General features: G+C 53.3%; 1 protein-coding gene across 5 annotated transcripts in view; it reads left to right on the top strand.

The window, feature by feature from the left end:
* CDC42BPB (CDC42 binding protein kinase beta) overlaps positions 1-25,880 on the top strand; it is a 103,025-nt gene that overhangs the window by 71,809 nt on the left and 5,336 nt on the right. For 4 of the 5 annotated variants that reach the window (XM_027957437.3, XM_042235533.2, XM_042235536.2 and 1 more), the window contains exons 14-30: positions 1,222-1,332; positions 2,310-2,554; positions 2,624-2,729; positions 3,107-3,231; positions 3,610-3,715; positions 10,316-10,464; positions 11,744-11,838; positions 13,525-13,604; positions 16,678-16,767; positions 17,046-17,123; positions 18,317-18,422; positions 18,926-19,062; positions 19,568-19,707; positions 20,839-20,920; positions 22,053-22,269; positions 22,384-22,446; positions 23,373-23,969. In XM_027957437.3, the coding sequence (XP_027813238.2) occupies positions 1,222-1,332; positions 2,310-2,554; positions 2,624-2,729; positions 3,107-3,231; positions 3,610-3,715; positions 10,316-10,464; positions 11,744-11,838; positions 13,525-13,604; positions 16,678-16,767; positions 17,046-17,123; positions 18,317-18,422; positions 18,926-19,062; positions 19,568-19,707; positions 20,839-20,920; positions 22,053-22,269; positions 22,384-22,446; positions 23,373-23,969 (2,527 nt within the window). The remainder of the gene's footprint in view (positions 1-1,221; positions 1,333-2,309; positions 2,555-2,623; positions 2,730-3,106; positions 3,232-3,609; positions 3,716-10,315; positions 10,465-11,743; positions 11,839-13,524; positions 13,605-16,677; positions 16,768-17,045; positions 17,124-18,316; positions 18,423-18,925; positions 19,063-19,567; positions 19,708-20,838; positions 20,921-22,052; positions 22,270-22,383; positions 22,447-23,372; positions 23,970-25,880) is intronic. The other variant, XR_006056934.2, reaches the window with a different exon arrangement.

Here is a 25,880-nt window from a genome sequence, read left to right as displayed (position 1 = left end):
TCCATGGGACTCTCAATAGTCTCCAGCACCACAGTTCAAAAGCATCAGTTCTTCAGTGCTCAGCCTTCTTTATGGTCTAGCTCACATCCATACACAACTACTGGAAAAACCATAGCTTTGACTAGACAGACCTTTGTTGGTAAAAGAATGTCTCTGCTTTTTAATATGCTGTCTAGGTTCTTAATAGCTTTTTTTCCAAGGAGCAAGCATAGTTTAACTTCATGGCTGCAGTCAACCATCTGCAGTGATTTTTGGAGCCCGAGAAAATAAAAGTCTCTCACTGTTTCCATTGTTTCCTCATCTATTTGCCATGAAGTGATGGAACTGGATGCCATGATCATTTTTGTGCATTTCTTTAATGTTTGATTTAGTAGAAAGCACCCAGGTTCTCATATGTGTTTCTGTGTTATCTGTAGTGATAACCTTTTCTGTATCATTTACATGAAGAAAATCTAGCTCCTAAGATGGGGAATTAGAGGAGGAAGGCCTTGCAGAGCCTCCAGGGCCTCAGGACCCCGCTTTGAGAACTGCCCTCCTCGATGGTTCCACATGTTGTGCTCTTAACAGGCAGCACATCTCCTGCAGCCCTGCCTATAAATTTGCTGGGTCCCCTCGATGAACTGCCGGGAGGGCCTGGAAACACCTGTTCCGCTCCATTCATGTTCAGGGCTCTTTGTCCTTTGGCCTCAAGATGCCTCTGTTTTCTTCTTAGACATTTGGTTGTGCAACCCCAGGACATTTGTGTTAATAATTACAGCCAGCTACAACTCTCTTCAGTGAACCCTTGGTTGGGCACAGCCCTTCTGGTTCTGGGGGTAACCCTGCAGCCGAAGCAGCTGGGCCCGGGGTGCTCAGCTTGAGGCAGGGTCATGGTACACAGACCTCGTTACTCTGTCCACCCTTGTGTGTGTTTGGAATCTCCCCTTTGAACAATGAATCTGTGTTCTGCAGGCATCAGAAGTCCCTGTTTTCATGAACTTGTATCTTTTCTTAAAATTTAGTTTCAGTGTATCTGTTTAAATTAGAATTTAAGCTAATCAGCCATTCCAGTTAAGTCCAGAAGTGTTATTTCTCAGCCATTAACTAGTGATGGAATCTGAGGGAGCGTGAAGAATCAGGAAGCTTTCTGAAGGCTCAGTTCCCTAGGACTGCCTCCCTGGGAGGGCTCCAGCCATGGTGGGCCTGGCGGGCGGTGGTAAGCAGCGCTCTCTCCCTCCTCAGCTGGAGGCGCAGCTCGAAGACGCGGTGGCCGAGGCCTCCAAGGAGCGCAAGCTGCGGGAGCACAGTGAGAACTTTTCCAAGCAAGTGGAGAGCGAGCTCGAGGCCCTCAAGGTAGCGCGGCGAGTCTCTCCTCACCGAGGGAGCAGGGCAGGCCGTGGTCCTTGGCGGCTGCTGGGTGGGAGTCCTGGGAACCCGACGTGGAAGCTTGTGGGAGCTTTTCACTTTTCAGAACCAGATCCTTCACTTGACCTCCTAGAGCCAGCCCTCATACCCCAACACCTCTTGCTTTCTCTGTGTCTTGATCTGTGAATTCAGTGCTGGTCATTCTGGAAGAGCTCCTCACAGCCCATGTCCTGCTGGTCATCCGCAGGGGGCTGAGGTGGGGTGGGGCTGTAGGTGCTCTCTGTTAGCTGAGAGACCTCAGATACAGGCCTCCACTTTCTGAGTCTGTCCTCCTCATCTGTGAAATGGAGACAGCAGTCTCCTCCCTCTCACAGCTGGCCCTTCACCTAGACTTGGTGCCGTGACTGCGTCTCCCAGTCCCTTTCTTCCCCTCTGTAGTCTCGGAGCGCATCACACCTGTGCTGGCTGCTGATGTCTTCCCGCAGTTCTCAAATAACCCCGACCCCTCCCTTCAGCCTCCCCGATGCCCTCCTGTTCTCCAGCCTCGTGCAGCTCGCCCCCCACCCCGTTCTCCTCACCCCTCACTCCCACGCTCAAGACCCTCCTAGCCTGACAGCTCAGTGCCCACGTCGCCGCCTGTGACAGCAGAACCCCTGTGTGACCCTGTCATCAGGAGGCGCCTGGCTCACGGCCCTCCAGAGGGCGCTCTGGTGCGAGTGGATAGACCGCATGAGGGGACCTGGAGGGCCACTCACGTCAGAGTGTGAGCAGGGCCTCAGCGTCCCAGGCACATCTGGATTTCCCAGGGCAGAGCCCCCCACCCCTGCAAAGCCTGCCCTGCAGCCGTGGGGGAAGGATCGGTGCCCGCCGCTGGGAGCGCTTACTGTGTCTGTCTTCGGCGGGGTGAGGCAGGGCCCTCAAGGAGGACACAGAGATTTGTGATCTGTCTGAACCTTTGCCCTCAGATGAAGCAGGGGGGCCGCGGGCCAGGTGCCACCCTAGAACATCAGCAGGAGATTTCCAAGATAAAGTCTGAGCTCGAGAAGAAAGTCCTGTTTTATGAAGAGGAGCTGGTGAGACGCGAGGCCTCCCACGTGCTGGAGGTGAAGAACGTGAAGAAAGAGGTGCACGACTCCGAGAGCCAGCAGCTGGCCCTGCAGAGAGAGGTCACGATGCTGAAGGACAAGCTGGAGAAGTCCAGGCGAGAGCGGTGAGTGCGCCGCGTGGGGCAGGCGGGGGCGAGCCGGCCGGGGCCCTGACGCCCGTCCTGCGTCCTCAGGCACAGCGAGATGGAGGAGGCCGTGGGCACCGTCAGGGACAAATACGAGCGGGAGAGGGCGATGCTGTTCGAGGAGAACAAGAAGCTGACTGCCGAGAACGAGAAGGTGATTGAAGGGCTCTGAGTGCCGCTCTGTGGGAGCTGCCATTCTTTTCACTCTTGAGTCTTAGAAGTTGGGTGTTTCAAGTAACTTAATTTCTAAATGATAGAATATGTTTGGTCTTTAAAGTGGGATGTTTTCATTTAGTTACAAGCTGTTGATTACCTGTAACCACTAGCTCTGATCACTTTGACACTCATATTTCTATTGAAGCGGGGCTTAAGTTACATACGGCCAGGAACCCCACATTGGAAGTTAGGTTGGCAAACCCTCATAACAGTGAAAGAAAACATGAAGACCCTTCGAAAGAGCCTGCAGTTTTGCGGTGCTGACGTCACATGTAAACGAGTAACGAGTCATGTGTCCCGACTGTTTCCCGCCAGCTATGCTCCTTTGTGGATAAGCTCACGGCTCAGAATAGGCAGCTGGAGGATGAGCTGCAGGATCTGGCATCCAAGAAGGAGTCGGTCGCCCACTGGGAGGCCCAGATCGCGGAAATCATCCAGTGGTACGTGCCTGCGGGCCTGGTCACAGTTCCCCAGCTGCTGGCCCGCCTCCACAACTCACACTGCTCCTCCGCGGGCTCGGTACCCAGCTCACCTCAGTCTCCCCCAGATAAGTAACATCCAGGGGCAGCAGTTCTGTCCAGTGACCGTGATGTGGGACTGCAGGTGGGAGGCAGCACCCCACGTGGCCCATGGTGTGGGTCGGGCTGGCCCCGCATGCGGAGACAGAGCAGAGCTTCCGGGAGTCCAGAGAGTGAGCTGGGACTGTCCTGCCCAGGCGTCAGAGGTCACGGTGCCTGGGTGGCGAGGTGCGGAAACTCCGTGTCTTGAGGAGGGATAGCGGGCAGCGCTCCCTCACAGGATGGCCCTTTCCCCTCTAGGGTCAGCGACGAGAAGGACGCCCGGGGTTACCTCCAGGCCCTGGCCTCTAAGATGACCGAAGAGCTCGAGACGCTGAGGAGCTCCAGTCTGGGATCAAGAACGCTGGTGGGTCTGGGTCTGGAAGCCGCGTCCGTGTTGCTTTGTGATGCTTAGGGGCTCTACCTTGATGTGAGTTGAGTGATGGGAGAGGCTGCTATGAGACCTGCGCCTTCTTTCTGATTTAGGAACTGACGGCTATGCGGGGTCTCTGGTGGTGCGGTCTGCTCTCTAGTTTGGTGCGTGGCCTCTTGCTGGAGCAGGTCTCCTGTGGAGCATGGGCTGTGGGCACACAGGCTTCAGTAGCTGTGGCCCATGGGTGTAGCCGCTCTGCAGCAGGTGGGGTCTTCCCAGACCAGGGGTCAAAGCCATGTCCCCTGCATTGGCAGGCGGATTCGTTACCGCCTGCTGCTAGCACCTTGTCAGTTGTCAGGGAATCACAGGTTGCTTCGCCACCATTCATCTGGTTGGCAAATCCCTACTGAGTCAGCAGGCTCGAGTTGGGACGGTGCTCCGCCCTTGTAGAGGGTGCTTTGTTAGTGTGATGATCCACTGTCCGGTGGCCGATGTGACTCTGCGAGCGCGGAGCGTGGCCAGCGCCAGGCTGGTGGTGCTGGTCCCTCTCTCCTCCTCTGTCCCCCTTGTTAAAACATGCACCTGTGACTTACCTTGTGAGACTCACAGAGTAAGAGTGCAGGGAAAGCGGAACAGCTTCATTGGAATCACAGCTAGAATTAAACTTCGTGGACACGCAGTTTATTCCATGTTCTGGTTTGAGGCAGGGTCCGGGGAGACTGACCTGTCTTTTAATTTCGTGGCTACAGTCACCATCTGCAGTGATTTTGGAGCCCCAAAAAATAAAGTGTGCCACTGTTTCCATTTTTTCCCCATCTATCTGCCATGAAGTGATGGGACCAGATGCCATGATCTTAGTTTTTTGACTGTTGAGCTTTAAGTCAATTTTTTCACTCTCCTCTTTCACTTTCATCAAGAGGCTCTTTGCTTTCTGCCATAAGGGTGGTGTCATCTGCATATCTGACGTTATTGATATTTCTCCCGGCAATCTTGATTCCAGCTTGTGCTTCTTCCAGCCCAGCGTTTCTCATGACGTACTCTGCATATAAGTTAAATAAGCAGAGTCACAGTGTACAGCCTAGACGTACTCCTTTTTCTATTTGGAACCAGTCTGTTGTTCCATATACAGTTCTAACTGTTTCTTCCTGACCTGCATACAGGTTTCTCAAGAGGCAGGTCAGGTTCTCTGGTATTCCCATCTCTTTCAGAATTTTCCACAGTTTATTGTGATCCACACAGTCAAAGGCTTTGGCATAGTCAAGAAAGCAGAAATAGATGTTTTTCTGGAACTCTCTTGCTTTCTCAATGATCCAGTGGATGTTGGCAATTTGATCTCTGGTTCCTCTGCCTTTTCTAAAACCAGCTTGAACGTCAGGGAGTTCACGGTTCACGTATTCTCGAACCGTGGCTTGGAGCATTTTGAGCATTACTTTACTAGTGTGTGAGATGAGTACAGTTGTGCGGTAGTTTGAGCATTCTTTTGCATTGCCTTTCTTTGGGATTGGAATGAAAACTGACCTTTTCCAGTCCGATGGCCACTGCTGAGTTTTCCAAATTTGCTGGCATCTTGAGTGCGGCACTTTCACAGCATCATCTTTTAGGATTTGAAATAGCACAAATGGAATTCCATTACCTCCACTAGCTTTGTTCGTAGTAATGCTTTTTGAGACCCACTTCACATTCCAGGATGTCTGGCTCTGGGTAAGTGATCACACCGTCGTGATTATCTGGGTCGTGAAGATCTCTTTTTTGTACAGTTCTTCTGTGTATTCTTGCCACCTCTTCTTAACGTCTTCTGCTTCTGTTAGGTCCATACCATTTCTGTCCTTCGCTGAGCCTATCTGAGCATGAAATGTTCCTTTGCTGTCTCTGATTCTTTTTGAAGAGAGCTCTAGTCTTTCCCATTCTGTTGTTTTCCTCAGTTTCTTCACACTGACCACTGAGGAAGGCTTTCTTATCCCTCCTTGCTATTCTTTGGAACTCTGCATTTAAACGGATACATCTTTCCTTTTCTCCATTGATTTTCGCTTCTCTTCTTTCACAGCTATTTGTAAGGCCTCCTCAGACAGCCATTTTGCTTTTTTGCATTTCTTTTTCTTGGGGATGGTCTGGATCCCTGTCTCCTGTACACTGTCATGAAACTGCATCCATAGTTCATCAGGCACTCTAGTGAGAGTCTAGTGAGATCTAATCTCTTTAATCTACTTCCACTGTATAATCATAAGGGATTTGATTTCGGTCATACCTGAATGGTCTAGTGGTTTTCCATACTTTCTTCAATTTAAGTCTGAATTTGGCAATAAGGAGTTCATGATCTGAGCCACAGTCAGCTCCCAGTCTTGTTTTGGCTGACTATATAGAGCTTCTCCATCTTTGGCTGCAAAGAATATAATCAGTCTGATTTCGGTGTTGACCATCTGGTGATGTCCACGTGTAAAGTCTTCTCTTGTGTTGTTGGAAGAGGGTATTTGCTATGACCAGTGCGTTCTCTTGGCAAAACTCTATGAGACTTTGCCCTGCTTCATTCTGTACTCCAAGGCCAGATTTGCCTGTTCAGTCCAGTTCAGTTCAGTCGCTCAGTCGTGTCCAACTCTTGGTGACCCCATGAATCGCAGCATGCTAGGCCTCCCTGTCCATCACCATCTCCCAGAGTTCACTCAGACTCACGTCCATCGAGTCCGTGATGCCATCCAGCCATCTCATCCTCTGTCGTCCCCTTCTCCTCCTGCCCCCAATCCCTCCCAGCATCAGAGTCTTTTCCAAGGAGTCAGCTCTTCGCATGAGGTGGCCAAAGTACTGGAGCTTCAGCTTTAGCATCATTCCTTCCAAAGAAATCCCAGGGCTGATCTCCTTCAGAATGGACTGGTTGGATATCCTTGCAGTCCAAGGGACTCTCAAGAGTCTTCTCCAACACCTCAGTTCAAAAGCATCAATTCTTCAGCGCTCAGCCTTCTTCACAGTCCAACTCTCACATCCATACATGACCACAGGAAAAACCATAGCCTTGACTAGACGGACCTTAGTCGGCAAAGTAATGTCTCTGCTTTTGAATTTGCTATCTAGGTTGGTCATAACTTTTCTTCCAAGGAGTAAGCGTCTTTTAATTTCATGGCTGCAGTCACCATCTGCAGTGATTTTGGAGCCCAAAAAAATAAAGTCTGACACTGTTTCCACTGTTTCCCATCTATTTCCCATGAAGTGATGGGACCAGATGCCATGATCTTCGTTTTCTGAATGTTAAGCTTTAAGCCAACTTTTTCACTCTCCTCTTTCACTTTCATCAAGAGGCTTTTTAGCTCCTCTTCACTTTCTGCCATAAGGGTGGTGTCATCTGCATATCTGAGGTTATTGATATTTCTCCCGGCAATCTTGATTCCAGCTTGTGTTTCTTCCAGTCCAGCGTTTCTCATGATGTACTCTGCATAGAGGTTAAATAAGCAGGGTGACAATATATAGCCTTGACGTACTCCTTTTCCTATTTGGAACCAGTCTGTTCCATGTCCAGTTCTAACTGTTGCTTCCTCACCTACATACAGATTTCTCAAGAGGCAGGTTAGGTGGTCTGGTATTCCCATCTCTTTCAGAATTTTCCACAGTTTATTGTGATCCACACAGTCAAGGCTTTGGCATAGTCAATAAAGCAGAAATAGATGTTTTTCTGGAACTCCCTTGCTTTTTCCATGATCCAGCAGATGTTGGCAACTTGATTTCTGGTTCCTCTGCCTTTTCTAAAATGAGCTTGAACATCAGGGAGTTCGCAGTTCACGTATTGCTGAAGCCTGGCTTGGAGAATTTTGAGCATTACTTTACTAGCGTGTGAGATGAGTGCAGTTGTGTGGTAGTTTGAGCATTCTTTTGCATTGCCTTTCTTCGGGATGGGAATGAAAACTGACCTTTTCCAGTCTTGTGGCCACTGCTGAGTTTTCCAAATTTGCTGGCATCTTGAGTGCGGCACTTTCACAGCATCATCTTTCAGGATTTGAAATAGCTCCACTGGAATTCCATCACCTCCACTAGCTTTGTTTGTAGCGATGCTTTCTAAGGCCCACTTGACTTCACATTCCAGGATATCTGGCTCTAGATGAGTGGTCACATCATCATGATTATCTGGGTCGTGAAGATCTTTTTTGTACAGTTCTTCTGTGTATTCTTGCCACCTCTTCTTAACGTCTTCTGCTTCTGTTAGGTCCAGACCATTTCTGTCCTTCATCGAGCCCATCTTTGCATGAAATGTTCCCTTTATCTCTAATTTTCTTGAAGAGATCTCTGGTGTTTCCCATTTTGTTATTTTCCTCTATTTCTTTGCATTGATCGCTGAAGAAGGCTTTCTTATCTCTTCTTGCTATTCTTTGGAACTCTGCATTCAGATGCTGATATCTTTCCTTTTCTCCTTTGCTTTTCACCTCTCTTCTTTTCACAGCTATTTGTAAGGCCTCCCCAGAGAGCCATTTTGCTTTTTTGCATTTCTTTTCCATGGGGATGGTCTTGATCCCTGTCTCCTGTACAATGTCACGAACCTCATTCCATACTTCATCAGGCACTCTGTTTATCAGATCTAGGGCCTTAAATCTATTTCTCACTTCCACTGTATAATCATAAGGGATTTGATTTAGGTCATGCCTGAATGGTCTAGCGGTTTTCCCTACTTTCTTCAATTTAAGTCTGAATTTGGTAATAAGGAGTTCATGATCTGAGCCACAGTCAGCTCCTGGTCTTGTTTTTGTTGACTGTATAGAGCTTCTCCATCTTTGACTGCAAAGAATATAATCAGTCTGATTTCGGTGTTGACCATCTGGTGATGTCCATGTGTAGAGTCTTCTCTTGTGTTGTTGGAAGAGGGTGTTTGCTATGACCAGTGCATTTTCTTGGCAAAACTCAGTCTTTGCCCTGCTTCATTCCACATTCCAAGGCCAAATTTGCCTGTTACTCCAGGTGTTTCTTGACTTCCTACTTTTGCATTCCAGTCCCCTATAATGAAAAGGACATCTTTTTTGGGTGTTAGTTCTAAAAGGTCTTGTAGGTCTTCATAGAACGGTTCAACTTCAGCTTATTCAGCGTTACTGGTTGGGACATAGAGTTGGATTACCATGATATTGAATGGTTTGCCTTGGAAATGAACAGACATCATTCTGTCATTTTTGAGATCGCATCCAAGTACTGCATTTTGGACTCTCTTGTTGACTATGATGCCTACTCCATTTATCCTAAGGGATTCTTGCCCACAGTAGTAGATATGATGATCATCTGAGTTAAATTCACCCATTCCAGTCCATTTTAGTTTGCTGATTCCTAAAATGTCAACATTCATTCCTGCCGTCTCCTGTTTGACCACTTCCAATTTGCCTTGATTCATGGACCTGACATTCCAGGTTCCTATGCAATACTGCTGTTTACAGCATCAGATCTTGCTTCTATCACCAGTCACATCCACAACTGGGTGTTGTTTTTGCTTTGGCTCTGTCTCTTCATTCTTACTGGAGTTATTTCTCCAGTGATCTCCAGTAGCATTTTGGGCACCTGCTGACCTGTGGAATTCATCTTTCAGTGTCATATCTTTTTGCCTTTTCATACTGTTCATGGGGTTCTCAAGGCAAGAATACTGGAGTGGTTTGCCATTCCCTTCCCCAGTGGACCACAATCTGTCAGAACCCTCCACCATGACTTGTCTGTCTTGGGTGGCCCAGCACGGCATGGCTCACAGTTTCATGGAGTTAGACAAGGCTGTGGTCCCTGTGGTCAGATTGGTTAGGTTTCTGTGATTGTGGTTTGTGTCTGTCTGCCCTCTGATGCCCTCTCAGCACCCTACCATATTACTGGGGTTTCTCTGACCTTGGACGTAGGGTATCTCCTCTCGGCTGCTGGCCGCTCCATCCTTAGAAGTCTTTACCTACTTCCTCCTGGGTCTGCTCACCTGAGCCTCCCTGTGGCCGGTCCCTCCATCGCCTCTAGGTGGCGCCCCACTGTGCTCCCCACACCCCCGTCTCCACTTTACTCCTGCGGAGGAAAAATGAAAAATTCTTAACTGTTTTCAATGAAAATGTAAATAGAAGCCAGCAAGACAGTCTCTCCAGATTTCTCTTATACTCTTGAAAGTCAGTGAGATACATCTGGAGTCTCAATAAGAAGGAATGCTGTCCTCAACTGGTGTGTTTCACTGTAGCCTCATCCTTCAGTCCATCCCATCACGCTTCCTTTCTCTTATTAGTTTAGTCTTTTAATGATGTAGTTACTAGGATGATAACAGGGCACGATGTTTCAGGATGTAGAAAAATGAGAGTAACTCTGATCCTAGAATATAGCTTAAATTACTCTTTTACAGAGTGTAGTGGAACCATGTAGAGAAATTACCCTATCAGCTCAGTTTTATTTTTAAGAAAGTAAATTTTATTCTTTAGAAGACCTCTAAGAAAAAAGTCACAAAATACCAAAACTATAATTGGGTCCCATGGACTTTAATAACATCTGAGAGTTAATATTTAAATATAATAATAAAGTCTTAAGATTCAAAGAAGATAAATTACCTGTTAGTATTAATGTTGTTAAAGGAGTGAGTTGGTTCAGAATGTGTTTTAACATCTGAAACCACTTCTGCAGGACCCCCTCTGGAAAGTTCGCCGCAGTCAGAAGCTGGACATGTCTGCACGGCTGGAACTGCAGTCAGCCCTGGAGGCAGAGATCCGGGCCAAGCAGCTCGTGCAGGAGGAGCTGAGGAAGGTCAAGGATGTGAACCTCTCGTTTGAAAGGTGCCTGCCAAACCGGGGCTGTTGGGACGAGCAGAGTGCTGTTTCTGGGGCACAGATGAGCACGTGCAGGGTTTCCAGGGCAGAATGAGCGTGTGTGTGAGTCTGCAGTTTTGAAGCGTCCGTGTTTCTTTCTGAGTGTGAACGGGGTGCTTGCCACCCTGAGCTGGGTGACAGGACCCGCATGTCCATGGACACCTCTCTGGCCTTCCTGTCCACCTCTTCAGCTTAGCGTTGTTTTCTTTAAAAGGTAAAATCACACACTAAAATATTCAGAATTTTTTCCCCATCTTCAAGCAGTCATAGAAAACACTGTTTGACAAGGCAGTGAGTTCAGCAGATGCTTGATGAGAGCCCGTCGTCTGGGGGTTCCGTTTTGTTCCTCATGATCTGTAATGACCTGCAGCCTTAAGAAAGCTGGGCTGCCCTGCCTGCGGTGGACCTGTCCACGTGGTTGGCTAAGCCCTGACATGTCTTTATGGGGGGGGTGACCTGGAAGTGATGGTGTCACTAACAGGACCTTGTGTCAGTTTGGGGCTGAAAAACTAATCATGGTAATAGCTGCTATTTAAATACACTGCCTCTGTGCTTGGAACTGCTGTGAGACTGTCGTTCTATGAAAGCACATGACCCTTCCAGCATCCCTGTGAGGCGAGCGCATGTACCACCCCCGACCTCACAGTGCGGGGTGAGGGGAGGGCGGTGACCGGTTCTCCTGGCGTCACCGTGATCAGTACAGGGCTCTGAGCGAGGCTTGCTGCCCGCCTCCCCCCTGGGTCCGCTGGGCCCTGCCCTGGCCCGTCCTCGCCACGCTGGGAGCAGAGGCCCCGCTGCGCGTGCAGTGGTGTGGCTCTTCGGCGTGGCCCACTGTCGTGCTCATTCTGGGGAAGACGTTTTGGGGGCCTGACAGCTGAGTGACTGAGCCGTGGGTCCTCAGAGGTAGGGGCCGTCAGAGACCCCATTAGGGCCTCATGAGATACAGTCTGTAAACTGTGACTTTAAAGTGAAGCTCGTGTATGATCCATGATGCAGTGAGCAGCAGCTGATGCTGAGAGTGGGCTTGAGTGTCCGTCCAGTGGGTCTGGGTGCTTTCTCAGACACCTGGGAGTAGCAGCCCCCCCAACACACACACAGACATACACAGACACAGACACACACACAGACACAGACACACACACCCCACACACACACACCCCTCACCAGCCTAGCTACTTGACACTCTGAACCAGCACAGAGATGACCTGAGCTCAGGGCACTTAAAGCCTTTTATTTTGTATTTTAGCAAACTAAAGGATTCTGAAGCTAAAAATAGAGAACTACTAGAAGAAATGGAAATTTTGAAGAAGAAGATAGAAGAAAAGTTTAGAGCAGATACTGGTAAATTAGGATCATAAGCTTCTGAATTGTTTATGTATAAACCTTTTTTAATGAAATGGTTTTATGTTAGATTTAATTTCTTTTAATTTTAATGGTTTTTAGTTCTATAAGGAAAGCGCTTACCCTAATCCCAAAGCCCAAATTCTGGAATAGGGTATGTCCAAAGAGGCCTCCCAAAAAGGCAGCCGCGGTTTCCGGTGTATTCTTCCTTTGTTCCATCTTGAAAATATAAAGCAGGTGCCTGTGTCTGTATCGTTAGGCCTCACAGAGGCCTGCCCTGCCCTGTCCTGTGCTCAGGCGAGGCCACGACCCTTGGCTGGCCCGAGTCCTTTGTGCAGCCGGCTCGGCACAGCACCCGCTCGGTGTCCTGCCGCTGCAGTCCCCTGCCGCGGGGCGTGCCGTGTGCGTGTGACATTTGCTGCAGGGCTGCTGGTGGAGAGTGAGCGTGCAAACCTCAGGCTCAGCTGTGCTGGCTCTGGGCTCTGCTCCCGGGCTGTGGGTCTGTGTCCCCGGCACAGGGCGGGTGGGGGTCCCTGCCTTGTAGCCTCGCCCACCAGGGGTGACCTCACTCGGAGCGGGTGAGAAGTGGCACCACATTCACATTTCTTAACGAGTGAGGTTGCGCATCTTTTCATGTGTTTGAGGGCAGTTTGTACCTCACTCTGTGGTTTATGGATTTGTATTTTCTATCCATCTGTAAAAGTTCAGATTGTGGCTTTTTCTTAATTCTTAGAAGCTGTTTATATGTTGAGGGCTAGAGTCTTTTGTTTGACGAAAGTTGCAAATAATTTTCCTGGTTTGTCTTTTTGTCTTTTTACTTGGCTTATTATTATTATTATTATTATTATTATTATTATTCTTAATTTTGTCTGTGCTTCTGCCGGGCCTTCATTGCTGCAGGAGCCCACGTGGTAGGCTTCTCGTTGCTCTGGCTGCTCTTGCGTTGGCAGGCAGAGTCTTTACCACTGAGCCACCAGGGAAGCCGCCTGATTTTTTTTTTTTTTTGCCAAGCATTAGGTGTTTTTTGTTACTGTTTTCATTTTGTTTTGCTATTTTCATTTTTATGTCAGATTTGTTAGTTTTTTTCCCTTTTTTAAGTCATAGGGAAATATTCCCCAAGTCCCCAGTTGTTCAAGTAATTCACCCATGTTTTCTTCAGATACTTCTGTGACTTCATTTTTAAAATTTAGATTACTGATCCATTGGGAAGTTACTGTGACATAGAGTTTGATGAGGACCCATTCTGTCTTTTTTTCTGAGACTTGTTAGTTGTCTGATTCCAATTATTAAAAGTTCCTCTCGATGCTGACTTCAGATGTCAGTCTCACCATAGATGAGATGAGTTGCCATGGGGGCTGAGGGCTGTTTCTGGGCTTCTACCTTGTTCATTGTCGATGGGCAGGACCCCTGCTTCTAATTAGAACATATGCTTCAGTGAATCTGCGTTAGTACTTGGTAGGCCTCCTCCCCTCCTACCCCCTCATCTTAGAGACCCCCAGGTAGTCTTCTTGGTTGCTCCGGATGTCCAGCTCTGGGGCAAGTCTAATGGTATTTTTACTGTAATCGCATCATATTTGTTAGTTCACTTACAGAGAATCGCTGTCTTGATGATAATGATTCTTCCTATAAAGCTTAAGAAGCAGTCTTAAATTTTGTACCTTGACAAGTCTTGTTTTATTCTTACAGGACTCAAACTTCCAGATTTTCAGGATTCTATTTTTGAGTATTTCAACACTGCACCTCTTGCACATGATCTGACATTTAGAGTAAGTGTTTTTTTAAGTGACAAATGAATTTATGATAAATTAGAAATATTGATAGTTTAATATGGTTTGGCTACCTGTGACCACAAACATACCAGTAAGTTAACATGAGACAGTTGTCTCAGCTGTTGACCAGGGATGCTGAATGCGTGAGGTTTGAGATGGTTAAGGTACGTGGAGTGTACCCAGAGAAGTGTTCCCACTTCCTCAAATCACATGGGGTGAAGGAGGTGCTTGGCACCTTCAGGGAAGAGACCCCTGCCAGCCTCCACCTGGGTAGTGAGTGTTTCAGACAGTTTTTAAAACACACATTCTCCCCCTGCAGCCGGTCACATTACCCCTTCAGTGGCTTCTGTGCAGACTTGCCGATGGGTGGGGTGGGTGGTATGGAAGAACAGCCCGGCTCCTGGCCCCTGTGGAGGTCCTGGTGGTGCAGCTCAGGCCTCCACTTGGGGTGACTGCACCAGAGGCAGCCAGAGCGCCCGTGATAGGAAGCAGCTCCCGGGAGCAGCTGGGCCCGTCCTCCTCGGCCGCTGAGGCTCTTCACTGCACCCCTTGGAGATGGGGCAGTCGGTCCTTCTTTCCCCGAACTGCAGGGTGGACCCTTCCTGGCCACCCCTGAGACGAGCCAGTGAACATAGTGACCTCAGGTCTCACTAACGGGGCCTCTGATGTGTTTGTCGTTGCTTTTGTTTCCTTCTTACCAGAACCCTGTAAACCTGCAGGAAGGCTGAAAGTGGCACGGCGAACATACACGTGCCGCTCGCCTGGCATTCTGCCCATTGCTCTCTCCCTCTCTCGGGTACACTCGGAGCTTTTTGAGCACGAGTTGCAGGCATCGTGACCCCCAGACACTAAACTGTCTGGTGCTTCTTTGCTGAGGTCACTGAGCACAGGGCCGCTCCCCCGCAGGGATGGTTTGCACAGCTGCCCCCCCTCTGCCCAGGAGCCAGCGCCTCTCTGGTCTCCTTCCATCTGGAGTCACGGCCCCCACCTCACCCCCCTTTATAACTCTGATATTTTTGTAGTATCCACACCAGCTGTCTTGTAGATTGTCCTCCACTCTTCCTCTTGATTAGACATGGGTTGGATGTTTCGATGTGAACTCTGTACCGGAGATGGTATGTGCTTCCTGCAAGTGGAGGCCGCTTGGCTCAGCACTGGGGATGCTAAGCTTCTTGGCCCTCAGGTGGAGGTGGTGTCTGTGGACCTGCCCCAGCGGGACTCAGGAGGTACCAGTGGTCATCCGCAGGTTAGCGGACCACCGTGATCCTAGCCTAGCCCAGTTGTTAAAAAACCGAAGCAGATCTGTGTTGCTCACAGATCTGGGGGTACCTTCTCGGCACCCATCTATTACATGCACCTGTCAAGAGGGGTTTTTCTCGAATGTGTGATGTCGCCTTTTCCCGTAAGTCCTCAGTTTTTAAGAAGCAAATACATGTAACTGTTCACACTGGCAGCTCTTCAGACACACGCTGCAGGTCAGCCCCATGCCTCCTCCCAGCGCTGCAGGGCCAGACACAGACTCCCAAGAGGCTGAGACTCGGGTCGTGGCCAGGATGGGGTGGCCTTTCTCTAGAGCTCGTGGACAGCGGCAGGCCATGGGCCAGGTGGTCTCTAGCATGTCCCTCCTGTCACCGGGGGCGGCCAGAGGGGCAGGCTGCGCGTGACCCTAGACCCCGTCCCCTGTAGCCAGCACTCCTGCTGTTTTTCACGTTTAATTTTCGTCCCTCGCTACCCCGTGACTTAAGTAGGAGGAACAGTTACTGATGAAAAGCTCCTTGTTCAGAGTCGGGGGTGTTAGGAGGGTTTGCAGACCTGAGAATCTTCTGATAGGAGCTCCTGGTCTGCCTTCCCCGTGCGAAGCTGTAGTTCACACTAAAATGCTGGCCACAGCACTGAAGCAGTAGGTTTTCCTGGAGGTCTGTCTCAGGTGGAAACACTGGTTTCGTTCCTCTGTCCGTCACAAGCAAGGGCTCCGTCTCTTCCCGCACATCCTCTCTGCCAGCCTCTTGGGAGGAAGTCAGTCACGGCCAGCGTGGGGCCCGCCCTCATCGCTCTGAGTGCGGCCCCTCCCCATCCCGCCTGCACCCTTTAGATCAGTTGTCCAGCTAAATGAGATCAGTGGGCTGCTCCTCGGCTACAGTTAGATTACGAAATGTTCTTTTGCCCTTCGTTTATCTAAAAATGCAGCTCTAACTCATTTATGTACCTCGTTTACGGGGGAAAGTTGCTTATATCTGTGGCTAATTGATCTGGCCTTTCCCTTACGAGTGTGCTTACAGATTCACACGTCGCAGTGCGTGGTCACGCGTGTGTTTCTGTGCACACCCTGCTTCCCGTGTGAATTTGGCTCCTTAGGCAGCAGCCTGGCTAATTCAAGCCAGTGGAAAGTGTTTCTCTGATGCGGTTCGATGGGATTTCAGTGTGGAACTGCCTGCCCAGCTACCCTGGGTCACCTGTTGATAAGGCTACGTAAATTGTGTGTGTTCGTAAAACACAGTTGCTGGTGACGAGGGAATGTTCGAGTCGGGAGCACTCCTGAGGTCATCTGTAGGTGGTTTTAGAATGTGGCTTTAGCTCCAGCTTGTGAAAGTAATTTGAGAGTCTTGAATTCTTAGAGCCAAGCATTGCTTCCCTGTGTCATGGAACTTAAAGGGAAATTCCTCCTTCTGGTCATAGGTCCACAGCCCTTTTTGATGTTAGAATTTATTCTCGGTCCCAGAAACGAGGTTCTGGAGCACGTGGCTACTTCAGCTTAGGGCTCCTGGGTGTAGAGTGAGTCATGGCCTGTGAGCTCAGAGGGCGGGCAGGCCAGGCTGCGGTTGGAGGGTGAGGCCTCGGTGGTAACCCTCCCTCACGGTCGCCCCCACCCCAGGACGCTGAGGGCAGTGGTCTCGGGAAGGCAAGACAGTTGTGAGTGAGATGGGGTCCGTGGTGGGATACTGCAGGAATGAGTCTGGGCTGGGACCCCAGGTCCAAACGCACTTTTTAAATGAAGAACGTGCAGTCAGCCTCTGACTTCTGCAGGATGAGTTCCCTTATCCCCACAGTGTTTCTCTGCCTTTGTTTTCAGACCAGCTCCACTAGTGAGCAAGAAACACAAGCTCCAAAGCCAGAGGCGTCCTTAGCGGCCTCTGTGGCTGCGGGCGCAGAGCAGCAGGAGGTGAGCATCGCCCTGTCGACCCCCAAGAGCTGGGCTCTGCCCCCCTCCCCATGTCTGCGCGCCTCACGGACCCTCACAGGCGCTACCCTGACAGCTTGTCCCTCTGAGGCGGCCTCGTTCGAGAATTCCCATTGGGGCCTCAGCCTGCCAAGGGTAGCTCCACGGCCGTCCTGACAGCACAGTAGATTGAGACCGCAGGACGGTTCCTGCTAATCAGTGCTGCCAAGTGAGGCGTGCGCTGAGCTGGACGCTGCTCACTTGTCCCCGCTTGTCCTCAGGACGTGGCCCGGGCCCCTCAGAGGCTGCCCGCTGCACCGCTGCCCACTGCACAGACCCTCACTCTGGCAGGACCAAAGGTAGGGCTTCCTCTTCCCTGGGGGGCGGGGGGGTTTCTTGGTTTTAGGCAACTTTGTGTAAACAAGCCGAACTTAATGTTTTCGTTTACACAGTAATGTTTTGTTCTGAGTGGTGTGTTGAGCCATAAAGTGTCAGGACCCTGTGTTTTCTTAATTAAACCAGTGACACATGAATGCATTTTAATTGGAAAATTTCAGAGTCTGGTCTCCCCGGTCCTCTTCCCTCTCTCCCCAGACCGCATCTCCTTCCCCGATAGAGTGCCGCTCTCTGTAAGTGTCTGTTAAGTCCCTGCTTCACGTGTATTCCCATGTATCTGGTTGCACTTCAGGCTCTAGAGAACCATGTGGCTTATGGGAGGCTATTTTCCCCCCCACATAAATGGAAAGCTGCTGAAAGTGCCACTTCCTAACTTCTGCTCGTCAGTGTATCTTGGAAAGCTGAGCCCGACGTTCGGGTGTGATGAGGTCCTAGGTTCCCAGTTTCACAGGCATCTGGCCTCATGTGCTGGGTGCTTTCCTTCTTTAATGTAGGCACAGCCTCTCTTAAGGCAAAAGATGCAGACAGCCATGCCTGAAACCAAGGGGGCTTGGTTTCATTTGAGTCTAGCCAGCAGCCAGGCTTTGGGCTTGCAGCTCTCAGGGAGGCAGAGAGCAGACCGGGCTCTGGGCTTTGTGCTGGTCGAGCCCTCGTTCCGGCAAATGGCAGCACAATGTGCCCTGAAGGGCGCTGGTCCCTCCCTTTTGCTGCCTTGAGCTTTACCAGCACTGTGGCTCTCTCTCCATTGTCCCTCGTCCCCTGTCCGCTCTCCCAGTGAGGAGTGTTGGGTTTTTCCAGACTCTTCCTGGGAGGAATGAGCTGCTGTGGCAGGGCTGTGCACCCCAAAATGTGACCCAGGCCAGCCCTGGAGCCCCTGTAGGCAAGGGGCTCACGCCAGTGTGTTACCAGCGGTGTCTCCGCCCTGACCCCCCAGCCTTGCCAGTGTGGGCAGCGAGGGTGCTCGCTGTGGGAGGCGCATGTGGGCTCCTTCTCTGGGTCAGCCTCTCCGTGGATGGCACCCCTGGGAGCCACGTACCTCATGGTGAAAGCACGCGATTCAGCCTCTCGAGGTCGCACCCCAGAGGTTGAAACATTTGCTCCCAAGTAGGCGGCCCCATGCTCACCTCCCTGTCTCACCCCGATGTCCTTCCTGCAGCCGAAGGCGCACCAGCTGAGCATCAAGTCCTTCTCCAGCCCCACGCAGTGCAGCCACTGCACCTCCCTGATGGTGGGGCTGGTCCGCCAGGGCTATGCCTGCGACGGTGAGTGCGCCTGCCTGCCGCGAGGGCGCGGGGCGGGGGTGGTGAAGGCCCGGAGCCTGGGGTGGCCCCACCGGGAGGGGGCCCCGCAGGCTCCTCTGTTGGCTGAGGCGGGCCCAGCCGCGGTTGAAGTCCTGCTGCGGCGGACAGTACGCTGCTCCGGGGCGGCCAAGGCACCTGCTCATCCTTGTTTGCTGTAAAATTAACATCCACATCTGTTTTCCAAAGTAAAGGAAAGCAGAGTAAAAAAAAGAGCTTTAAAATACTTCACTAGCAAGTCGTCTAGAGAGAAGCATCGCCATGTGGCCTCTGTTCTTCCGGGCCTGTCATTACTAGCAATTTACGCCTCCGAGTCGTGTGCCTGCCCTGTGCCAGGGCCGATGAGTGTGCAGAGAAGTTAATCTGCCCCGCGTCCATGGGAACTGTTCCCTTTTGGGGGTGCCACACATCCCCTGCGGCCGCTGCTTCGGGGTGCGGGTCTCACGGCACATCCCGTGCTTTTGCAGTGTGCTCGTTTGCCTGCCACGTGTCCTGCAAAGACCGCGCCCCCCAGGTGTGCCCCATCCCCCCTGAGCAGTCCAAGCGGCCTCTAGGTGTGGACGTGCAGAGAGGCATAGGAACAGCCTACAAGGGCTACGTGAAGGTAGGATGTGACCCACGGCCATGCTCTGGCAGGCGGCCAGCCTGCTGACCACAGCCACGCCCGGCTGCACTGGAAATCCATCCCTTTGCCCCATGTGCCGATTCCACATGCCCTGCCCTCCTGGGGTCCTCCGGACCCCGCAGAAGCACCCATCCAAGGCCTCTTGTCCCACCTCCTGGGCTGATGGACTTTAAGCCCAGTGCCATTTGAAGGCGCTGTGCCGGGCCCAGCACTCCACGACACGCCACGTTTGCTGTGAGCACGCCCACGCTGAGCCACCCACCTTGTCCCCTGCAACCCTGTTGGTGATGGGGGGCTCCTCCCCAGCAGCGTCCTGAGCTTTCCTGGGCCCAGACGCAGCTCTGCTACCAGCCTGGGCCGGCCAAGCAGCAGCCGGGGTGGACCCCGGCACGGCAGCCACCTCCAAGAATTCTCCCGGGCCTGCCTCTCCACTGCCTGCGACTGGTGCCCTGGCCCTGGGGGACACGGTCACTTTGATCTGCAGATCCCCAAACCAACCGGGGTGAAGAAGGGGTGGCAGCGAGCCTTCGCGGTGGTCTGTGACTGCAGGCTCTTCCTGTACGACCTGCCCGAGGGCAAGTCCGCCCAGCCCGGCGTCCTGGCCAGCCAAGTCCTGGACCTCAGGTCAGTGTGTGCGGTCTGCCCTCGTCCTGGGCGTGTCACCTGACCTGCGTATCTTACAGCGGGGGTTCGCTGCTTGGTCGTCTTTAACCTTGTTCCTTCCTTCACATCCTTAGTCGTCATGCCACCTTGTAACGGGCCCGCTAGAAACTTTCCTGCTATGGATGATTTTGCCCTGAATGATTTGCCAAGTAGGCATCTGATGAGAAAACTATGTACCCCGGAACAAAGAGAATATAGCCCACGCACCGCGCAGCCTGGGGTGGCCTGTGTGCTCTGCCTCCGGGAGCCCTGATTCCCTGTGGCCACCGCATCCGCTCAGCGGCACCTCTCACAACCCCCCTGTGCCTTGTCAGCTCCCTCCTGCCATCGACACAGGAAAACGCAGAGCCCCCCGTAAATGTCCCACTCCCTGAAATGGGCAGAACAGCAACGCTGTGAGGCCTGGGGCTGTGAGAAGACTAAGCCAGTTAAGAAACAGGGCGAGCTTAGCTTGGAGCCTGAGGGTGCAGCTGACAAAGCGGCCACATCCCCCACGTGGAGAGCCTGTCACTGTGCCACCTGCCTCAGCCAGCTGCTCTGCCTTCTGCCCTGCAGCTGCCTTGGCAGCGTCGGTACCTGGGGGGCCTGTGGGGCAGGGGTGACCAGGGGCACCTGCGGTTTGGAAACGTCCCCAGGTGGTCCTGCGCATCCCCCCACACACACACACAAACACAGGTGTGCCCAGCCCAGCCATGCTGAGAATGCACTGAGCTTCCCGGGCGTCTGCTGCTCACAGCTCAGGGTCAAGAGCTGCTGGGGGTGACTCCCCGGCTGCCACGGCAGACTTCATTCCCCTGTTTACGGCCAAGCAGAGGACACAGCAGAGATGTGGTGTGTGCCTGCCGCGCGGCCTGGCATAGCCAGAACATTGTGGCTCGGGGAGGGTTTAGTCCCGGACACCCCCCGCCATCGAAGCACACTCGACAGTCTTAGCCTCTGTAGGCCGGCTTTGTCCATATCAGTGTTTCCTATCCGGACGGAGGCAGGGAGCCACCGTTGTGTTCTGGAAGGTTTTCCCAGAGGTGTCGTCTCTCACCGAGGTCCCACGGGTGGAGGACGGGCCCCCTGTTCTGAACGTGTTATTTCTTACAGAGATGAAGAGTTCTCTGTGAGCTCCGTCCTGGCTTCAGACGTCATACATGCCTCACGCCGAGATATTCCATGTATATTCAGGGTACGTTTTCTTCCTGGTTTTTCAACATGTTTCATTAATTATTAAAGAAGTGCATGTGGTTAAAATGAAAAGGTTAATGAGCATGTTAACGAGCATTTTCTAGTGTGGTAGCAAGGAGTTCGCGTGAAGGGACCTCCTGTTTCTCTAGACTGTCGGCCTCTCCGCTCATCCATCCACCAGCCCCCCAGTGCCAGGCCTTCCAGCTCCATCCTTGTCCTCGGTGTGTCTGTCCTGGCCCTTCCGTCCAGGGCACTGAATGCTGAAGCCGCCTCATGAGGTGGCATTGGGGAAACGGGCCTTTCAGCCTCCCTCCCCAGGACTCACTGGGCATTAACCTGAGCAAAGCAGGAAAGGAAAAGGTAGATGCTGCCGTCAGCAGCCTTGTTGGCGGAGGCAGGGTGTCCCTGCTGGGCGCACCCTGCTGGGCTGGTGGTGGGTGCTATGGCTTCAGGAAGCTTCCAGAAGAATGAGTTCCCCCTCTGCTGGGAATTTTCACAGCTACAGTAAAATCTGGTTGACCACACAACCAAGACCACGGATCATTTTCTGTAAAATCACGTCTCTGTTCAGAACCTGCCTCTGTACACAGTACAAAGAGTCGCCGTCACTGTGCCAGGACGATTCTGTAGCAGCTAGAGTCGTGCGCAGCTCCTGGTGCTTGCGGGGGGAGCCCCCGGGAGGTGGCTGTGCGAGAGCCCTGTCCCTGCACGCTGCTTTGTTTCTCCCCTCTCTCTCTGCCTTTTTTCTCTGCTTTGGCTGCATCGTGCAGCTTCCGGGATCTCAGTTCCCTGACCTGGGGTTGAACTTGGGCCCTTGGCAGTGAGAGTGTGGCATCCTGACCACTGGACTGCCAGGGAACTCCCACTCTAGCTGGACACGTTCTGAGAGTGGGTTTCCCAGCTGTGACAAGAGCAGTTAGAGCGAACAGTTAGCCGGTTTTGGTGAGAGTGGAGTGCCCTGCCCTCAGAGGTCAGGCTGCTCGCGGCCCCTGCGGGCAGCTGGACCAGGATCCCAGCGGCCCTTGGAGGGAGCGCTCTGGGCAGCAGCCTCAGGCTCACCCCTCCAGGCCGCCTGGCGCTGGCTCCGTGTGCCATTGTCTTACGACTCGTCTGTCTTGTTTTCTGTCCTGAAGGTGACGGCCTCTCTCTTAGGTGCGCCTTCTAAGACCAGCTCGCTGCTCATCCTGACGGAGAACGAGAACGAGAAGCGGAAGTGGGTGGGGATCTTGGAGGGCCTGCAGGCCATCCTCCAGAAGAACCGCCTGCAGAGCCAGGCGGTGCACGTCCCCCAGGAAGCCTACGACAGCTCGCTGCCCCTCATCAAGGCCGTGCTCACGGCCGCCATCCTGGGTGCGCATCCTGCGCCACGGTGCCCGTGCAGGGGGCCAGGGCGGGTGGGCATCGTGGGAACTCATAGTTAACTCCGGAGACAGAGGATCGTGACTTCCTTTGCGTCGTCCGCAGACGGGGACCGGATCGCCGTTGGCCTCGAGGAAGGGCTCTACGTCATAGAGGTGACCCGGGATGGTAAGTGTATGGCGCTTGGGCCGTCAGCTCTGTGCCGCAGGCACGGGTCAGTGGTGGGGACGCGTAGGCATTAAGGTGGGTTTCCTGGTTAGCAGAGTTCAGTTTCCGCGTCAGAGAGCTTCACAGAGAAGGGGATCGGCCAGCGGCTAAGGAGAGGAACAGGCCACAAATGAGACAGACGGCGGACAGCTGTCTGGCACTTGTCCGCCCACCCCATGGGCTGCAGGCAGGGCCCGCCTGGTCTAGTGAGGTGCCGAGAGCAGTCTCGAGAGTCCTCCCAGGGAGGGTGGGGTGAGGGGAGACGGGCACACTGAGGCTTTAGCAGACAAAATGCTCTTCCTTGCTTCACGCTTTGATCTTTCATTCCTCCCAGAAGGAAAAGCAGGAGTATCCCTGAGTCTCCCAGATCACTGCCTGGGCCTGGCTCCAGGGGTCTCCCTGGGGAACAGGGGGCTTCCCTGAGGGGGTGGTGGCCCCTTCCCCGGGAGCCCGGGGTCTTGGCACTCCAGCCCCAGGGAAGAGGTGGCTGCTCTTGTGGAGCTGTTCCCCATCAGGATCCAGACCCAGGGCTCTGACTCAAACCCCAGTGGAGGTTCTGACCCAGGGAGGGTGTCGAAGGTCCTGGGTTGGTCTGGGGCCCCCAGGAACAGGTGGGTGCATCCTGCGAGTGTATGTAAGGGTCCAGTGAAGCTGGTGACAGCCCTTTGGTTTCCAGATGCAGGGTCTTGGGTTCAGGGATGAGGGGGAATCCAGGGTGCACCCTCAGGGCCTCCCTGCACTCAGCACCTCCCAGCCAGGGGTCTGGGCCAGGGCCATGAGAGAGACGACACAGCGGCGGAGACAGCAGGGTGTGGACCAGGAGGGCTTCTGAGAGCGGCGGGGGCATCCACAGAGCCCTCGCCTCACGCTCCCGCCCCGTCCCACAGTGATCGTCCGTGTGGCTGACTACAAGAAGGTGTACCAGATCGAGCTCGCCCCCAAAGAGAGAGTCGCCGTTCTCCTCTGTGGCCGGAACCACCACGTCCACCTCTGTCCGTGGTCCTCCTTCGATGGGGCAGAGAGCAACATGGACATCAAGCTTCCGGAGACAAAAGGCTGCCAGCTCATAGCGACCGGGACGCTGAAGAAGAGCGGCCCCACCTGCCTGTTCGTGGCAGTGAAGCGGCTGGTCCTTTGCTATGAGATCCAGAGAACTAAGCCTTTCCACCGGAAGCTCAGCGAGCTCGTGGCCCCTGGCAATGTGCAGTGGATGGCCGCGGTCAAGGACAGGCTCTGTGTTGGCTACCCTTCCGGGTTCTCTCTGTTGAGCACCCAGGGAGATGGGCAGGCTCTAAACCTGGTAAATCCCAATGACCCCTCGCTTACGTTCCTCTCACAACAGTCTTTTGATGCCCTTTGTGCTGTGGAGCTCAAAAGTGAGGAGTACCTGCTTTGCTTCAGCCACATGGGACTGTACGTGGACCCGCAAGGTCGGAGGTCGCGCGCTCGGGAGCTCATGTGGCCTGCGGCGCCTGTTGCCTGTAGTATGTATATGTTTCCTGTTGCCGTACCCCGTCGCCGCCGCCGCCCCGCTGGTCAGCACGTGTCCTCCCTGCCTCGGTCTGTCCTCCCGCCCCTCAGCCGAGTGCTTGGGGTGGGCGGCAGGAGAGGCGGACCCCCAGCTTGCTGCAGAGGACAGGGTGGGCCTGGGGCCTCTCCCTGGCCGGCCAGCTGGGCTTGCCCACCCCTCCATTGGGGGGCCCTCAGCTTAGGAGCCGAGCAGCTGGCTGGCCTCGGGGGGAAGGCAAGGCGGATGGGAGAAGGACCTGCGTTGTTTCGCTTTTTAAAAAGACGTTCTTGGTGACGTGTAAACTTAACACGGTCATGACAACAAGCTACAGGTTTCCTTGGGCAGAAAGCACTCAGCCCTGACCGCTGGGGCGGGGTCCTCTCGGGACAGACGCCGTGCTGCGGGCGGGAGCCGCTCCGGGTGCTCAACCGAGCGTCCTTCTGCCAGGATGACGGCGCCAGCCGCTGGAGTCTGTGCTCCACGCCCTGCCGGCCTGCCGTCTGCTCTCGTGTCAAAGAGCCTGACCGCAGATCCTGCCTGCTCAACACAGGGTGTAGGAGGTGGTCTGCGTGGCCACCCGCACGTCACACGTCAGCTTCCAGCTGGCAGGCAGGAGGGGGTGTCCTGTTTTTCCCTGATTCCCTTAAAGTATCCTCTTGGGTCTGCCTTGTCGCTGGCCTCACCAAACTGGCAGAACACCCATGGGCTGTGACCAGGAGCTGGGGCCCGAGGGGGGCTGGCTCTTTCCCGGCCTTGTTTGCCCTTGGCTGGGGCCTAGGCACGGTGTGGGCAGCTGTGGCCTCAGCATCTCCCCTCCTGGTCTCTCCCGCCGCGCCCCCTCATCCTCGTGGGTGGCCAGTGCAGGAATGGGCTCGCAGCCACCTGGTAACTCCAGCGGGATACAGATCGCTGGGGGCCATGCGCTCTGATCTTGGCCGTAAGGGAGCTGGCGTCAAGGTTGCTGCATTCTCTACCAAGTCCAGCCCTCTCTCGTCTTCTGTGTTCGGTTCATCTCTGTGCACGGCACAGACACCAGCCAGTTCTAGAGCTGCAAGACTCATTCAGGAGCTCTCAGGGTGGAGCACTAGCGCTGCTTCCTGCTCATTGCGAGCCCCACGTGAGCACGCGCGTCCTCACACACACACCACCCCACCCCAGCTACAGGAGCCCCATCCTTCCGAGGAGCAGCCTGGGAACCACACAGGGCGGTGACCTGCCCTACCGCACAGCAGGGGCCTTCCTGCTCATTTAACCGGTTACTTTTTTGTTCAAGTGGGCAGCTGAGTGTATCAGTCTGTCAGTAAACCGTCTGCAGACAGAGCCCCACGGGTTCCTGCATGAGGGGAGCTGCCCCTGGAACCCCCGCGTGGGTCAGGTCTCTGAGGCCCTTCAGGGTCCTCTTCATCATGTGCAGCTCTCAGGAGGCCTCACGGTTTGTCCTAAATGTCACTTCTGGGACAGTTTGGCAACTGGTTTCAGCATCTTTTGTTCCCTAAATCCTGTTGTATTTTCTTTTTTGTGCTCCAAAGAACAGGTGTGATCAGGCAGCCCATTTGGAATCTAATAGCAACATAGCAGAAGCTTTTTAGAAATGCAGTTAAGTGTGATGTGAGCAGAGACTTCCAGCCTTGGGACATAGGACCGGAACCTAGGCTGAGCCAGAGCCCCCCGTCCACTCGGCGTGACAGCTGCGCCTTCCAGGATGCTCTCTGGGCTGGCTCACGTCTGCCCCATTGTCCTAATGGCGGGAAAGTCCCTGTCCCTGTAGACCTCAGGTGCTGGCGGGCCAGCAGGCCCCCATCTCCCAGCCCTGCCCCAGGAGGGTCTTCCATCCAGACCTGCGGTGAGAGGGGAGAGCGGCAGGTCCCCAGCCCGTGGCAGGAGG

Source organism: Ovis aries, chromosome 18, assembly GCF_016772045.2.
Source record: "Ovis aries strain OAR_USU_Benz2616 breed Rambouillet chromosome 18, ARS-UI_Ramb_v3.0, whole genome shotgun sequence".
NCBI lineage: Eukaryota > Metazoa > Chordata > Mammalia > Artiodactyla > Bovidae > Ovis > Ovis aries.
The sequence above is the reverse complement of the archived record's forward strand: the minus strand, read 5'-3'. Positions and strand labels throughout refer to the sequence as shown.